Genomic DNA, 16,236 nt, shown 5'->3' on the forward strand with positions numbered 1-16,236 from the left:
CTGGGCTCCCAGTAGGAGAGAGGTGTGAACAGAGTTGGGGAGTTTTGCAGAGACCCCCATGCAGTAGCACAGGCTGGGTCCAAGAGGCGAGGGCAGCAGTGCAGGACCAGCCTGCAGGAGGCAAGGTAAAGGGGGATTTAATTACACCTTTGGCAGCTTAAAGGAGAAACAGGATGCAGCTGCTTCTCAGCACAGCCCTTGCAAGGCACTTCCTGTGCCTCCACAGACAAGGTGTCCTTCTGTCCATGCTCCAGGGACACACGGATGCAGCTCAGAGCTAGCTTGCCATGAAGTGTGCTGACACCATGCCTTCCTGCCCTCTGACAGGCAGCATCACTGCTCCCCAGGCTGCTGGGCATCCCTCACTGTCCGCCCAGGCCATGAGTCCCTGGACCTGGGACCACAGTGATGGGATGTGGGAGATGGGGCACCTCCCGGAGCAGAGTGGACAGCCTAGGTTTGGTGGGCAAGTGGGAGCTTTTAGGGGTGTCTAAGAGGGGCTGAGGAGGGAAGGGGGACCCCTCTGGAATGCTCCCAGACTGGTGCTCAGGCAGCGGCTGGGGCAGGAATGAGTGGTCTTGGCTGGCAGCAGGAAGGGGAGTGAGGAGACTGAGAACATGATGCATGCAGGAGGACTGAGCCAGGGTGAGAGGACTTGGCCAGAGCAGGGGTGCCAGTGCAGGACACGGGGCACTGAGGTGATGCAGGAGGCACCGGGGTGGTGTCAGGGAGGAGTGGGACAGGGGACACCAGTGATGCAGGTGGCACCAGAGAAGTTGCAGGGAGGAGTGGGGCAGAGGTCTGGCATGGGTAGGGGGGTATCGGGACCAGTGCAGCAGCACCAGGCTGATAGGGGGGTGGGGGCTGGGGTGTGGTGAACCGGGTCCGGCTCAGGAGGCCGATGTGTGGCAGGGTAACAGCGCAGCTGATGCAGGGACACTGGAGGGGCCTGTGCCCGGCGCAGGTGGACACCGGGGGGTGCAGTCGAGCCGGGGCGGAGCGGGGTGTGCAGGCCAGTCCCGGGGCTCCCGGCAGCACCGAGAGGGTTGGCAGGAGGGAGGGGCTGGCGGAGCCGGTGGCGTGGGGCGGAGGGGGGCCGGCCCGCCGCGGAACGTGCGCGTGACGCGGGCGAGGGCCGGTATCGCGGCAGAGCGGCGGGGAGCGGCAGGAACGGCGCGGAGAGATGCGGCCATGCAGCCGCCGGCGGCCTCCCCTAGCCCCGCCGCCCCGGCGAGCGTTGAGCTGCTGCGGTGGCAGTGGCAGGAGGTGCAGGCGCCCTGCCTGGTGGCCGCCTGGATCCTAGTGGCCAGCCTAGCCAAGATCGGTGAGTGTCCGTGTGTCCTGTCCCCTGTCACCGCTTCCGCAGCTCCGGTCCGCCGGGGCACGGGGAGCTGCTGCGCCCATCGCGGGGAGGGTAGGGTGGGGTACGACATCCCTGCATGCGGGGTGAAGGGGTGCCACTGCCTCCCAGGACACAGGTCATGGGGACAAATGGGGACCATCATCTGATCAACCATCCTCGGCCGGGCTGTGCTGCCCGGCACGACCCCATGGCTCATCGCCCATTCCCTTCCGTGGGAGGAACTGAAGGCACAGCCCGAGGAACAACGCAGGGGGCCTGGGCCCGTTTTCCCTGCTATTGATGGATGGATGGGTGGGCACAGAGGGAGGGCTCATGAGAAGAGCTGAGCAGAGATGCCCCCAGAAGATGTCCCGTGCCCCAGAGGCTGGCACAGCACATGCTATCAGCTGGGCTGGAGACTGCTTGGTAGCCCCCCAGCCCCAGGAAGTGCACCCAGTGGTGCAGGTGCTGGGCAAGACATGTCCCCAGCAGCCTGGAGATGGGTTCGTGCCTGTGATCTCCCGCTGTGAGTCACTCCACATTCACATGGCCTCAGACTCTTGTGTTCCCCAGCACCGGACCACGCAGCCAGGGGGAGGCAAGGAGGAGGAGGAAGGTGCAAGAAGGAGGTGGGTGAGGTGCTGCAGGGCTGTGCCCCCACTGCTCCCTGGGTGCTGGGGAAGGGATACCCATGTGTGGGTACTGACCAGGGTCCCCAGAGGGCTGATCCCCAACAGTGCCCCTGTGCTGGACGAGGGGATGAGGCCGTGACCTTGAGGCAGGTTTTCCTCCTCAGAGGCCATACTGTTGGCACAGCCCCCGTGGCAGGGGGCACAGGCACCCCCATAGTTTGTAGCTGGCTCAAGAAGTGTGGGTTCAGAGTTAGGTGGGGGAGACTGAGCAGCCAGGGACCAGCAATAGGTCTCAGTATGCAGTATTCAGCCTCTGCTGTGAGCACCAGCTGGTCTCTGCCTATCCCAAGGATCACTGAACCCACTGCCGTGGAGCTCGTGTTTCTCTCCTTTCTCGCCTTCTCACAAGGGAGATCTATAGCATTGCAAGGAATGAATTTAAGAATGTCGTAGGCTTAAAAATATAACCCTCTGTCTTCAGCTCTGCCACCTCCAGCTGCCGAGTGCGTCTCTCCTACCTGCAAAAGATGAGAGAGGCGATTCCTTTCTGTGGCTTTTATTTGATTCTCTCAAGCACCTCCCTGGAGCTGCTCCCTGTGTGGGTTTCCCTTGATGTGCTCCCATCACCCCCCTTGCCTCATCCAAGCAGGGATGCTGGGGGGGTGGGGAGGGGAGGGTAAGCTGGGGCCATTCCCAAGTCCCCAGACCTGCCATGCTCTTCCAGGCCTGAGGCAAGCTGATGGCCACTGTCATCTGGGAGACACAACCCTGGTGGTCAGTAGCTCTGGACTGCCTGGCTCAGTACATCCAGCGGGTCCAATGAATACCGGGAGCTGGGAGCCTGGAGCCAGGAGCAGCATCCACATCTGGGGGCAGTGCTGCTAGCAGTCCCATCCAGTAGGTCACTCCACATCCACATGGCCTCAGGATCTCATGCTCCCTGGCATGGGACCATGCTGCTGGTGTCCCTGGAGGTGGCACACGTGGTCCCCAGGGCACATAGGAGCCCGGAGGAGGTGGAGCCAGGGGTGAAGGATGCTTTGGAGCAGAGGGGCAGTGCCGGCTGCAGCACCATGGACACTGGGTGTAGGCTGGTGCAGAGGAGCCATTGGAGTTGTGGCACTGGGCTGCCCGCTTACAGCCCTGTGACTGCAGGGGAGGAAGTGGCCGTGTGCCTGAGTGATGGGGAAATAACACTGTGGTCTCTGTTCTCCGAGGCAGTCACGATGCCAGGGTGCCCCAAGCCAGCAAACACCCGGGGCGGGGAGAAACTGGCTTGGGTGTTGCCTTCCTGCACAGCAAGGCATCATCCGGGTTTTGCTGCCTTTTCCGTCCCTGGTCAGAGCACAAGTCTTCTTGAACGGGTGTGGGGAAAGGGAAGTGATCATGCCCCAGACATGCTCCCACAGTTGCCCCGTTGGCAGGACTTTGCCAGAATCACAGAATCACAGACTGGTTTGTATTGGAAGGTACCTTAAAGCTCAGCCATTTCCAACACCCTGCCATGGGCAGGGATACCTTCCAGTACACCACGTTGCTCCAAGCCCCGTCCAACCTGGCTTTGAACACCTAATGATGTTCCTTGGTCAGAATTCGGTTACCCTTGAAGTCAAGGGCTGAACTGACGTTGAATTTAAGTGCAGTGGTGGCAACTTTTTCCACCCAGCAGCATCCTCATGGGTCACAACCCTCTCCCTTTGCACCATCACCTCTGTCCCCAGATGCTCATGTCTTGGTTTAGGTGTTCCACCATTCCCCCAACACTGAAGGAGCAGAGGCAGGTTTTGGACCCAAGTCTTCCCAGTGGCAAATCATGTATTATAAATGCCTGAGAGTGGATTATGACTCTGAAGTTAATTCAGATGTGGCTAAGTTACTGTTGCTGTGGGAACCTTTAATACTGAAATCCTTGACTAGCATGTGTAAAATTAGAGCTCGTTTCTATCCATCCCCGCTGGCTGCTTCCCGTGGCACAAAGGAGCTCGTGTGCTGTTACTCACTTGGGAGGATGGCAGCATTCCCCCTCAGCCAGGGGCTTTGCGGACAAGCAAGGTCTTTCCCATCAATGCTGCTCCCTTCTTTGCCCAAGTTCTTGTCTTGGGGGAAGGAATGATGGATGACAGCCAGAAGCCATGTCCCCATAGCATCTCTGTGGGCTCTCTCAAATCTCTCCAGCCAGGCAGGGCATATATCTGCAGCACGGAGGGTGCAGATGGGCTGCCGGAGCAGGGATCATGGCAATGATCCCAAGCATGCAGAAAGAGGCCAGACGCCTTGTTCCTTTCTGGAAAACTTGGGAGCTGTGTTCCTGTGGGTGGGAAATGATTTCCCAGCATGCTACAGGCACCATGTACCAACCAGCGCTGCCTTTGCCTGGCTTACATGGGGTGAACAGGGCTTTGCCACAGCTTCTGTGGTCATTTAGTGGGAATTCCTCCGAGCTGGCGCTCAGCCAGCCCTCCTCCAGGCTGTGGGTGGGCTGGGAAGGCTGTACTGTCCGTATTGCTCCTGCCTCCATGGCTGGATCAAGCAGAGGCAGATGGGGGCAAATGGAATGCCTTAGGCTCTGCAGCCAAGCCACAGAGCCATGATGGAGGCTTGGCCATGGGTACTCTGCAGCTCTTTCCCCTTCAGGTGGTTGCCCCTCTGCTCATTGCTGAGGCAGTGTTCCTGGTGTGTTACGGCAGGGAAGCAGTGCTGGAGCTCACCAGGATGGCACGGATATGGCTCACCAATGCCAAGGAGCAGTGCCAGTCACTGGGAAGGTCTCAGCAATAGGAAAAGCAGCCCTTAGCCTGCACATTTGGTGGTGGGCTCAAAGATGTCTCTAGCTAAGAACCAGATCTCTGAGGCTGAATTATCTCCTCTAATTCAGTGTTCAGCTGTAGCAAAGGAAAGCAAATCAACTAAGGGCTGTTAGGAAAGAAGAAAGGAAGAACAGGAGGTGATGGCCTCAGTTTCCAGGGTGTCTGCATCTCAGGGACTCTGGGACCTGCCCCAGAAAGGATACAGCAGGGCTGGGACAGGTTCAAAGGGAAAAGTCAAGGGCATGGAAACCTGATGATGAAGTGCTTCCTGTTCCTGGGCTCCTCTCCAGGTCTAGGGCACTGGAGACAGGACCCCGGCCTAAGCAGAAATTAAGGTGTGTCCATGGGGGTTCCTAAGGAGGAAAGAAGCCAAGTGACCTAAGGTTGGTGTGTGACCACAGCACAGCTTTCCTTCTGGCAGGATGACTTGGCACAAGCAACGGGCATCTCTAATCCAGCTAAAATGCTTTAGGGACTGGGTTTTGGGTTGGCAGCAGGGCTGGGCTTACAGCCAAGTGATGGCTCAGAGACTGCTGTGTTGTCCCTTGTACCTGCTGGCTGCTCAAGGACAGAGGTGGCTCTGGAACCCAATGCGCAGGAGGAGGTTTCTTCATCTGATGGCCAAGTCAAGCTAGAGAGGTGGTCTAGATGAATGGCAGAACTCAACAATGAGGGGAGCAAAACCACTGTGACCCTCAACAGCCTTGCCCCAAGCACTGTCCTTTGAGGGGTACCAAAAATACAGCACCCTACTCTAGGTAGGAAAAATCCTCAGGAATGGGGGCTTGCCCACCAGAAAGCTGGAATGATTTGTGATTACACAGGACGCCCTGGCCTTGGGGACAAGGCTGCCTGGAGGAACGAGTGCCCTGTGCTGTCTGGTGTGACCTATTACTGGCTTGTGCCTGAGCTGCAGGCTCACTGCCACATTGCTGATGGATGAATACCAGAACATAGCCTGCAGGCTTTAAAAATATATCCTGATCTGTTGCAGCTTAAGGTTTGGTCCAAACCTCACAGAGAATAAACTGATCTCTAGATCTGCAGCTCCCGTGTGCCTGGTTTTCGCATGCAGGTAGTTTAGCTGGTGCTGAGGGCATGGAGACTGCCTAGTGCTGCAGTGTTTTGCATGCTGCTCCCCCTGCTTGCTCAGATGGCTGCAAACAAGGTCACCTCATCACCAGGTCTGAGCATCCTCATCTCTGAGTGGGGGAATGTATCCCAGTGAACCAGGATGTCTCAGACAGCAGCCAGCATTGCTTGTGACACTGTGAATGTGCTTGCTGGCTGCTTTGATTTGTTAAGGACAGATACTAGAGGCCAAGCAAAGCAAAATGCCTGCCTGCTTGGCTTGATAGACTGTGGCTGAGGAGGAAAGGAAGATCCCAAAAGGTCAGGGACCTGAAATCCTGACCTGGGAGCTAGCTGGAAGGTCTGTGCACGCATGGCCACAAAGCTGCCTTTAGTGCTCCCTTGTCCTCCCTGGCATCCGTCATGTGTCAGCCAAGCCTTCTGCTGAGCTTGTGGATCTGAGATGCTCTGTCTGTTTGGCTGATACTCTCATTCCTCCTTCCCTTCTAGTTTTCCACCTGTCAAGGAAGGTGACGTCCATTGTGCCAGAGAGCTGCCTCCTCATCCTGCTGGGGCTGGGCCTGGGGGGCATTGTGTTGGCCGTGGCAAAGAAAGCTGAGTACCAGCTGGAGCCCAACATGTTCTTCCTCTTCCTTCTGCCCCCCATCGTGCTCGACTCAGGCTACTTCATGCCCAGCCGGCTGTTCTTCGACAACATCGGTGCCATCCTCACCTATGCGGTGGTGGGCACCCTCTGGAACTCCTTCACCACCGGCACTGCACTCTGGGGGCTGCACCGGGCCGGGGTCATGGGTGCGTGCACAGGGCTGTTCAGCTTAGACCACATCCCCAACCCAACCAACCATCCCCATCACCCAACCCAAAAGATGGTTTGGAAGTGCCAAGTACCCCCAGGTTCAGAGTCCACTGCCTGGCCCTGCCATGGACTCCCAGGAATTATAGTAGGAGCAGGGTCCTGGCATCCCAGGAATGGTGCTCTGGCAAGACTGTCAAGCACGCAGGACAAACGGGTCTGGCTTGGCACTGGGTGACTCATGTCTTTGCTATTTTTGTCCCAGACTTTGACTAGCTCTGCTGGCTCACTGCTGTGTTCACTGTCCTTGGATGGAGCTACTGGCTTTTGGGGGCCTGGGCTGTGGTTTGAGCTCTCCTGAGCCCCCTGGAACCACTTGATGCCTGGACCTGAGGTGGGGCTGCTAAGCCTCCTTTGGTCCATACCTACTGAAGGGGCAGCAATGCACCTGGTGCAAGGGGGACACCCAAGTCCTGCTGCCCTCATGCTGCAGCAAGAATGTGCTTTGCCTGGGAGACCCTAGATGTCTGGAGCACTCCCAGGCTCAGCCCACTGCATCCCAAGGCGGGATGCTGCAGCCAAATGACCAGGAGCAGATGATGGATTGGCTTGTTTCAGGCTGACGAGAGGGACTCTGGGGCAGATAGTCTGCCTGAACTCGGTCCTTCTGTCCTAGCAGATCCAGGCGTTGAAGCTGGGTTGATGGATTTCCTGCTCTTCGGCAGCCTCATCTCAGCTGTGGACCCTGTGGCAGTGCTGGCTGTCTTTGAAGAGGTCCATGTAAATGAGACCCTCTTCATCATTGTGTTTGGCGAGTCTCTCCTGAATGATGCTGTCACTGTGGTGAGTGGGAGCTTGGGGGACCCTAATGTGGAGCCAGGTTTGGGCCAGAGTGCTGGAGCCCCCCAGGATAGGCAGAGGATGCAGGTGACATCCCCAAGCTGGGGGCAGCCCGATGCTCTCTTGGCCTTTCCTCTCTCCTGGCCCTGTGGGACTTTGCCTGTCGAGATGAGCTGTGTTACCTGGCAGATTGGGGGTGGGTGATGCCTCTTCTGCAGGGTCCATCCTGCCTATGGGTGCTGTCCCTCCCAAGGCAGGATAATACCCTGCCTTCCCCAAGGCATTTGCCTTGCCTGCAGGTGCTGTACAAGGTCTTCAACTCTTTTGTGGAGCTGGGCCCAGAGCGTGTCCGTGTCACAGACTACGTGAAGGGGGTAGGTGAGTATGTGCCCCACCAGCCCCTCCATCTTCTCCTCCGGCGTGGTAGTGAGGAAAGCGCAGGTGCTGTCCTACTCTGTGGCAGTGAGCACCACAGCTCTGTCATCTCCATCCCAGTGGTCACATAACCAGAATAATAGAATCATAATCATAAAATCAACCAGGTTGGAAAAAACCTTCAAGATCAAGTCCAACCATTTCCCAGCACTGCCAGGGCGACCACTGAACCACGTCACTGAGGTCCTCATCTACACATCCTGGCTGTCATCATGGGACACTTTGGTGGGGAGCCGGGTGGGAGTACAAGGGCCAGCCCAGCATGGTATGGGGGCACAGGAGCTGGGCTCGATTGCTTATAGTGCAGATGAGTCTTCTCCCCCCACCAGCTTCCTTCTTCCTGGTGAGCCTGGGGGGCACGGCGGTGGGGCTGCTCTTTGCCTTCCTCCTGGCCCTGATCACACGGTTCACCAAGCACGTGCGCATCATCGAGCCACTCTTCGTTTTCCTCCTGGCCTATGTTGCATACCTTGCTGCTGAGATGGTCTCACTCTCCTCCATTCTGGCGTGAGTTCTGGGGTATCCCATGGAGTGGGGGGTCCAGGAAATCAGGGGTGCAGTGCTGAGCAGCAAGAGGTGGTGAGCAGACCCACTCCTCATCCCACCGCAAGGTCATGCCAACTCCTTCTGCCCTTCTGCAGAGTCACCTTCTGTGGGATCTGCTGCAAGAAGTACGTAGAAGCCAATATCTCCCAGAAGTCCCGCACCACGGTCAAGTACACCATGAAGACACTGGCCAGCAGCTCAGAGACCATCATCTTCATGTTTCTGGGCATTTCGGCAGTGGACACCTCCAAATGGGCATGGGACACAGCACTGGTGCTGGGCACCCTGTTCTTTATCCTGCTCTTCAGAGCTGTGGGTAAGTCTGCCCCTCGGTGCCTCTGGCCAGTAGCACCCCGCTCTTTTCATATCAAAAAGTGGCATCCCCCAAGAAATGCTGGGGTATGAGGCCAGCCATGGTTCCTGGCTGGGTTTTGCCCCATCTCCAGGAGCATCCCAGCATTCCTGCCAGCATCCCAGGCTCTCCTTCTTCTTCTTCCCTAGGTGTTGTCCTGCAGACCTGTGTGCTCAACCGCTTCCGCCTCATTCCTCTGGACAGGATAGACCAACTAGTCATGTCGTATGGTGGCCTCCGCGGGGCCGTGGCCTTTGCCCTGGTCATCCTGCTGGACAGGACAAAAGTGAAAGCCAAGGACTATTTTGTGGCAACGACCATTGTGGTGGTATTCTTCACTGTCATTGTGCAGGTGAGGATGGTCACTGTGCCCTTCTCCAGTGCTGCCTTCTTGCCCCAGAGGTGGACTGGGGGACCAGGCAGGTGCTTGGGGACACGTGCTTGGGGCAAGTACTTCTTTTCAAGTGACCTTTGGTTCTTGGTGCCTCTTGGCACTTCATCCATCACCAGGCTGGTGTGGAGGGCCATGGTGGTGACTGTTTCAGTGGTGGGGCCAGGGCCCACATTATTTCCCCATTGGCTTCTTGTTCTGGGGTTGGCTCCAACAGCAAGTGTGTTGAGAATGTTCTCTTTACAACGCTGTTGATGGCCCCTGGCTCTGCAGTCCCTGCACCCTGGGAAGGGGAGATAAAGGGGGGACGGATGTGATCCTAGAGGAAGGGGGACTTGATGGGGTACAACATGGTTGCTGCCTTTGACACGGGAGCATTGCCCAGAGTCTCGGGCTGGTAAGGGTACGCACTGCTGGCATAGCTGCTGTTCCCAGTCACTTCACAGAATCATAAAATCAGCTGGGTTGGAAAAGACCTTTAAGATCATCAAGTCCAACCTTTACCCCAGGACTGTCAAGTCCACCACTAATCCATGTCCCTTAGTGACATGGGTTAGGGACTTCTTGCTACTTTTGCTTCCCTTGCCCCAGCCACTCACCCTCTTGCCCTCCCAGTCTTTCCCTTGCCTTTTCCTGCATTCCAGGGCCTCACCATCAAACCCCTGGTGACGTGGCTGAAGGTGAAGCGCAGTGACCACCACAAGCCCACGCTGAACGAGGAGCTGCATGAGCACGTAGGTGCTGGAACTGAAGGCTGCCCAGCTCCCTGTGCTGCATCAGCACCCCTGGGGCACCTGCAGCCTTTTCACTGCTCTTACCCTCTTCTCCTCCCTCAAGGCCTTTGACCATATCATGGCAGCAGTGGAGGATATTGTGGGGCACCATGGCTACCATTACTGGCGGGACAAGTGAGTGTCTTACCCAGGATCCTCTGCCGGCCATCAGGTGGAAGGGGGACATAATGCCAGTCATGGGGACATTGCAGGGTCCCTCCTGGAGGACAGTCTGGCTGTAGGCAGGGCAGAAGGACTAAGAAGGCTGTATGTCCATCCATCAATCCATCTTGAAAGGGACCGTCTGCCTCCTATTATACAGCAGACCAAAGTACCTAAAGCATCCCAGAGAGAGGTTAGGGAGGTGAAGCTGGGGATGCTGCAGCAGCTGGCATTGCTTGCCTGTGCTGGAGCTACTGGGGGAGTATGGGGTGTCCGTGGTGGTGGCAATCATAGAATGGTTTGGGTTGGAAGAGTCTTTAAAGGTCATCTGGTTCCTGCCATGAGCAGGGACACCGTCTACTAGACCAGGTTGCTCCAAGTCCTGTCCAGCCTGGCCTTGAACACTGCTCAGGATGGGGCATGGGGCATGAGGCTATGGCCCAGTGACTCTCCATGGGTGGAGAGCTGGATGCTGAGGAGGGACTGGCCCTGTTAAGGCCTGGGCAGTGTTTATCTGCAGCACAGTGACAGGAACAGGATGAGAAAAGCCTGTTTCCTGGAGGGGAAGTGCTCCAGCTGGGCAGCAGCTGGCCCCAGTTCCACTCTCACAGACCCACTTTTCTCTGACTTCCCCTTGAGCACAGATGAAGGGTCAGCGTGCCCCCTGTGCTCCTGCTCTCCCTGGCAGCGTGTCCCTGGGCAGAGCCAGGTCCTGTGCGTGCAGCCTGCTTTCAGCGTGCTTTGGACACTCAACCTCACAAGGGCAGGGGTCCCTGGCTGTGGTACCCTGAGCGCTAAACACCCATGTCTTCGTCTTATGGCAGGTGGGAACAGTTTGACAAGAAGTACCTGAGCCAGCTCCTGATGAGGAAATCTGCCTACAGGCTGCGGGATGAGATCTGGGATGTTTACTACAAGCTGAACATCCGTGATGCTATCAGCTTTGTTGACCAGGTATCGAGCTGAACATCCATGTTGCTATCAGCTTCCCCACCAGGGGCATATGGTGGGGATCGGGTGGTGGGATGGCCCCAACAGGAGCTGTTGGCCTGGGGTGGTGGCTCCACCATGTATGGCTACACATGTACCCACAGGCCAGGCAGTGGGGACCCCCCAGACCAGTGAGGTCCTTGCTGCCTTGCTGCCAGCCTTGCCCTCCCATCTCCCAGGGTGGACATGCATTCTCTGCTGCCAAGCTGGCGCTGCCCTCAATGCCCAGCCGCACGTCCATTTCGGAGTCATCAGTCACAAACCTCCTGTGAGTACAAGCATCCCCCCAAGCCCCTGGGCAGACCTCACTGGATTCCTTCATCTTCCCTTTTACCTGGGGATGTGTTGTGCCAGGGCTGGCAGAGGGCTGATACGATGGGGGCATGTAGCCCAGTCCCGCCAACTCCATCTATCTCCACCTCCATTTTCATCTCCATCTCAATCTCCATCTCCACTTCCACCTCCACCTCCATCTCCACCTCCATCTCCATCTCCATCTCCCCACAGGAGGGAGAGCGGGAGTGGTGCGTGCCTGGACATGCAGGTGATTGACACTGTGCGGAGCCGGCGGGACAAGGAGGACGCTGCCATGCACCACGTGCTGCGAGGGAGCCTGTACAAGCCACGGCGGCGGGTGAGCGCTCCCTCGCCATGGCGTGCAGCTGACCCTGAGGGTAGCAGCACCCACAAGAGGAGCAGGGATGGAGGATACTCTCTGGGGCCAGCTGCTCACCCTGTGTCTCTTTGCCTCTCCCTCGGCCAGTACAAGGCCAGCTACAGCCGTCACTTCATCTCTCCAGATAAACAAGAGCGCCAAGACAAAGAAATCTTCCGTCAGAACATGAGGAGGCGGCTGGAGACCTTCAAGTCCACGAAGCACAACATCTGCTTCTCCAAGAGTAAGGCCAGGCTGAAGGAAAAGGGCAGGAAAAAGGCAAGCACTCCCCAGCATTCTGCTCCTTTCCTAACTCTGAGATTTGGCCTCCCCCAGGGTGCAGACAGGGGGGTGTAGGTGAGGTGCTGAAGGGCATCAGCAACTGCAGAAAGAGTGGGGAAAGCTGCTAATCTCATCTAAGTCCTGCATATCATAGAATCACAGCCTCGTTCTAGTTGGAAGGGAGCTTAAAGCTCATCCAGTTCCAATCCCCTGCCATGGGCAGGGACATCTTCCACTACACCACTTTGCTCCAAGCCCTGTCCAGCCTGACCTTGAACACTGCCAGGGATGGAGCAGCCAATCTCCCCTCTGTCAGGTTAAAGCCATTCCCCCTTGTCCTGTCCCTACAGACCCTTGGCCTGTGGCCCCTTTAGGCACTGGAGCTGCTCTAAGGTCTCCCCGGAGCCTTCTCTTCTCCGGGCTGAAGAAGCCCAGCTCTCTCAGCCTGTCATATGCTCTGTGTGAGCACGTGGGTATTACATGTCCATGTGTCCTCACCATCCCAGCACTGCTGTGGTGTGGCTTTTCCCTGGGCAAAGCAGTCCCAAGCCCTGAGGAAGCCCCATGTTTGTTTTCCAAGAGCACTCAGCATAAAGTAGCCTGAACATCACTGCAGATCCAGGCCCTGTGGCTTAAATTGGGCCTTAAGTGTCTTCTCTCATTTGGAGGTTTTTGAAGCCATTGAAACTGAGCTGTTTGTTGTAGGGCTATGAAGATGCAATGCCTAAGGGCTAGGAATCTGGCTGGGGTGGGAAGCTGGGTCCCTGGAGTTAACCTGTCTTGCACGGCCATCTGGGCTGGGGTTAGAGGTTTACTTGGGGCAGGTCCCAGATGGTCCCTCTTCCTTCACAGAAGAACATCTCTGTGACCAGAGAGGCTCCCAACGACAAGATGCACAGAAATGTCCCCTGGCAGGATGCTGGTGAGGCGGGTGGCAGGCAAGGTCTGCAAGTCCTGCATGGGGACCTGGTGGGGTGGTGTGGTGTGGGATGGGATGGGAGCAGCCCCCTGTGCCTGCCTACTGCCAGCATGGTGGCACAACAGCACAAGTGGTTGTACTAGCACCAAGTCCTTCTCCCATGGGTGCAGTCCTCCCCCACAGGGTGCCCCATCCTCCAAAGCAACTTCCTCCATCTGGCTGCAGCTCCTGTCCTGGTGATGATCAGCTCCGAGGAGGAGGAGAGTGATGGCTCAGAGACGGAGAGAGAGGATGACGAAGGGATTGTGTTCATTGCTCGAGCCACCGATGAGGTCCTGCAGGGAAAGACAGCTTCTGGTAGGCACTGATGCTCCCATGCCAGGGCAGCTGCCATTAAGTAACTTGTCTTTCCTGGGCCACTAAATTGCTTTGGCCTAGGCAAACCCAAAGTCAGCAGAGCATGAATGGGAGAATCCCTGTCCTCTGTGGCTCTGGAGGCATGGCAGAGCTTCCCTGGTGGCTCCTGCCATGCCTGGGCCAGCTGACCATTTGGTAGTGGTTGGTTCTGCAATGTTTGCAGAGCCCGAAGAGGAACCAAGAGCTGTGCAAAATCTCACTGTCACTCCTGCACCCCCAGACAGCCTGGATGTCTGCCCCAGCCCCTGCATCATCCCTCCCTCGCCCACCTTGGCAGAGAAGGAGCTGCCATGGAAAGGAGACCAGGCTGGTCTGGCTGTTTACATCTCCTCGGAGACCACCAAAATCGTGCCAGTGGATATGCAGAAGGCGTGGAACCAAAGCATCTCCTCCCTGGAGAGCATTGCTTCCCCGCCAGGCATTGAGAGTGGACCTCAGCACAGGAGGTTCGCCTGCCCTGTTCTTCAGGAGCAACCCCAGTCTGCGAGCCAAGTCGTGCCGGAGCAGAGCTCCTGCTTCCAGTTCCCCAGCCATGTCTCTAAGAATGGGCGGTCACAGAGTGACAGCAACCCCAGTGGCACAGAGCAGCAGGAAATGCAGCTTTTTATGGCCACGGAGAAGCAGGGCAGGGTGCTGCCGACCGCGGAGCCCAGGGGGCTGATGCTCAACTGAGTCAGCCACCTCTGAGAGCACACTGTGGACGGTGAAAGGGATGAGGGCTGTGGCCATTCTGCTGTCTTGAGTTGTAAAGCTTGTGTCTCCATAAACTCCAGGAGTAGCAGAAGAACCCACTACTCCTCCCAGAGCTGCATTCCAGGGTGGGCTTTGCCTATGCACTTATTGATACAAACTGGTCGATAACTGGGATTTCTGCTGCAACAGCAGGTACCAGCCTCCATTCACCCAGATCGCAAACCTCATTCTTCCTCTCAGGATATGTATCTCTGCAGCTGGGAGGGCAGAGATGTTCCTCCCAGGGCTGGGATCCCAGGGGGACTCCATCCTGTAGTGGCTGTGCTGCCTTGGGGTGTGTGGGTGCTGGTTAATGGGTTGTGGCTGCTCACGGGTGTAGGAGCATGGTGGAGCTGATCTCCAACCTGCTGTGACCTCTGGGGAGAGCACTGGGAGCTGTGCCGGTGCATGGGAGCCCATTCACACCCAGTGGTGGGCTGTTGACTTTAAAGTGGCTACAGTGCTGGTTCCTCACAGCATGCATGGATGCACCCAGGTCAGAGATGGGCTTCTTGCCATGGCAGCCCTGCGTTCCTGGGCTATGGAGGTACCACAGAAGCTAGGCCATGACCTTCTCAGGACTGGGAGCAGCTCTTCTGGGCTCTGGCTCCACAAGGAGCTCGACTAGTGAACCTGTATGCTAGGGCTCCACTAGCAGCCAACCTGCTGTGCCAGCCTCATGCCTGTGGCCTGGATGTGTTCTCAAAAATGCCATGTTCAGCTTTCAGACTTTGGTAGGGGGCAGCTGCCCTGCATAGAAACCTTGGTATTCATCCTGCCCGCATCCCAGTCTCTGCAGTTGCCTGGGGCTCATCAGCTGGTAGGACTGGTCATGGGGCAAGGACTGAAGGAGCAGCAGGTATGAATGTACATCAGTAACACGGGTGATGGGTGAGAACCAAGTGCATCTTCAAGGTCTGTTGCCACCACCTCCCAGCCACCCTTGGGCCCTCCTGAGAGGCTGGCAGGATCCGGTGGCAACAGCCCTGGTGTCACCCCAAAGACCAAGAATTGCTCCCCGAAAGCTGCTCTGCATGCAAAAGCTCAGCACAGCAGCTGGGCACTAGCTCCTCTGAAGGAAGAATGGGGATTTGGGCTGGTAATGCCCCAGAGCAGGTAAATAACTGCCTGTTCCAGCTGCAGGGGTGTGCTGGGACAGCAGGTGACACTTGGGGATACTTGGATGTACTGGGTGCGTGAGCCCAGTGTGGAGCAGGCAAGCTGGTGGTACCCCCTGGTGCTGTCAGCAAGGTGCAACAACGGCTATTATTGTGCCTGGTACCTGTTCCACTGGATGAGCATGAAGTTTTTAAAAGGTTTTTATATAGTTTTGCATTTCTGGTATGCCTTATTCTGGTTTTGATTGCTGATATTGGGCCATACTAAATCCCTAGCTGAGTCAGTGTTTTCTGTAGCCATGGGCACCCTGGACGACTCAAGACTTAATCTCTTATTTGCAAGAATATTGTTTTAATGTGAAAATATATGCAGAGTATTTTGTAATGTTCAATAAAGCTAAGTTGGAGCAGACATTGTGGTCTGATCTCTCTGCTTTCTGGGAACCTCTGCATGTCCTGGTTGCTGCAGATTCTGGTTTGGTTCTCCCTCTGTTCCTCTCCACCTGAGGCTACAGCCCCCTTTCAGACTCACTGTGCCTAACTGGGTTTCCTAGTTTTGAGGATGTTTGTGGAAAATGTGAAATTCTTTCCAAAGAAAAGCTTGCCTGTAGCTGTCATTAGGCCAGGCTGTGGGGAGCAGCCAGCAAGAGGCCAGCAGAGCACTACAACTCTGGTGTTGTGCACAGCACCAGAGTGATGGGGGCCCACATCATCCCATGTCCATACTTCCTCTCCCTTTGCCAAACACGTGGTTCAAACGGGTCTGTTTCAAGGCATCCTGGATCACATGAACCATCCTGCATTGGCATGTGCTGGCATTGCACTTCCTTCAATCCGCTGGCTCTGCTTCTCCTCATGGAAACTTGATTCACAAGGTAAATGTGTGGTTTGTGTTCAACCTGGCATCCACCATCACCCACAGGTACTTTTTGGCAGAGTCTCTATACGGCTAATAGCA

The 16,236-nt window shown here is 56.7% G+C and overlaps 1 protein-coding gene across 7 annotated transcripts; it reads left to right on the forward strand.

Moving 5' to 3' along the window:
• The first annotated feature begins 1,116 nt into the window (after positions 1-1,116).
• On the forward strand, positions 1,117-15,690 carry SLC9A5 (solute carrier family 9 member A5). Of its 7 annotated transcripts, none has more exons than XM_065663838.1 (16): positions 1,117-1,324; positions 6,363-6,665; positions 7,343-7,509; positions 7,806-7,884; positions 8,271-8,448; positions 8,583-8,803; positions 8,989-9,191; positions 9,875-9,964; positions 10,068-10,138; positions 10,990-11,119; positions 11,335-11,423; positions 11,663-11,789; positions 11,919-12,089; positions 12,945-13,035; positions 13,237-13,368; positions 13,592-15,690. In XM_065663838.1, exons 1-16 carry the CDS (start codon positions 1,192-1,194, stop codon positions 14,098-14,100), a joined length of 2,694 nt encoding a protein of 897 aa, XP_065519910.1. In that variant the 5' UTR covers positions 1,117-1,191; the 3' UTR covers positions 14,101-15,690. The 7 variants fall into 7 exon arrangements, with proteins under 7 accessions (XP_065519910.1, XP_065519914.1, XP_065519912.1 ...); XM_065663842.1 differs by having other exon boundaries at positions 13,649-15,690; XM_065663840.1 differs by having other exon boundaries at positions 12,945-13,014.
• The last annotated feature ends 546 nt before the right edge of the window (positions 15,691-16,236 follow it).

Source organism: Lathamus discolor, chromosome Z (assembly GCF_037157495.1).
Source record: "Lathamus discolor isolate bLatDis1 chromosome Z, bLatDis1.hap1, whole genome shotgun sequence".
NCBI classification, from domain to species: domain Eukaryota; kingdom Metazoa; phylum Chordata; class Aves; order Psittaciformes; family Psittacidae; genus Lathamus; species Lathamus discolor.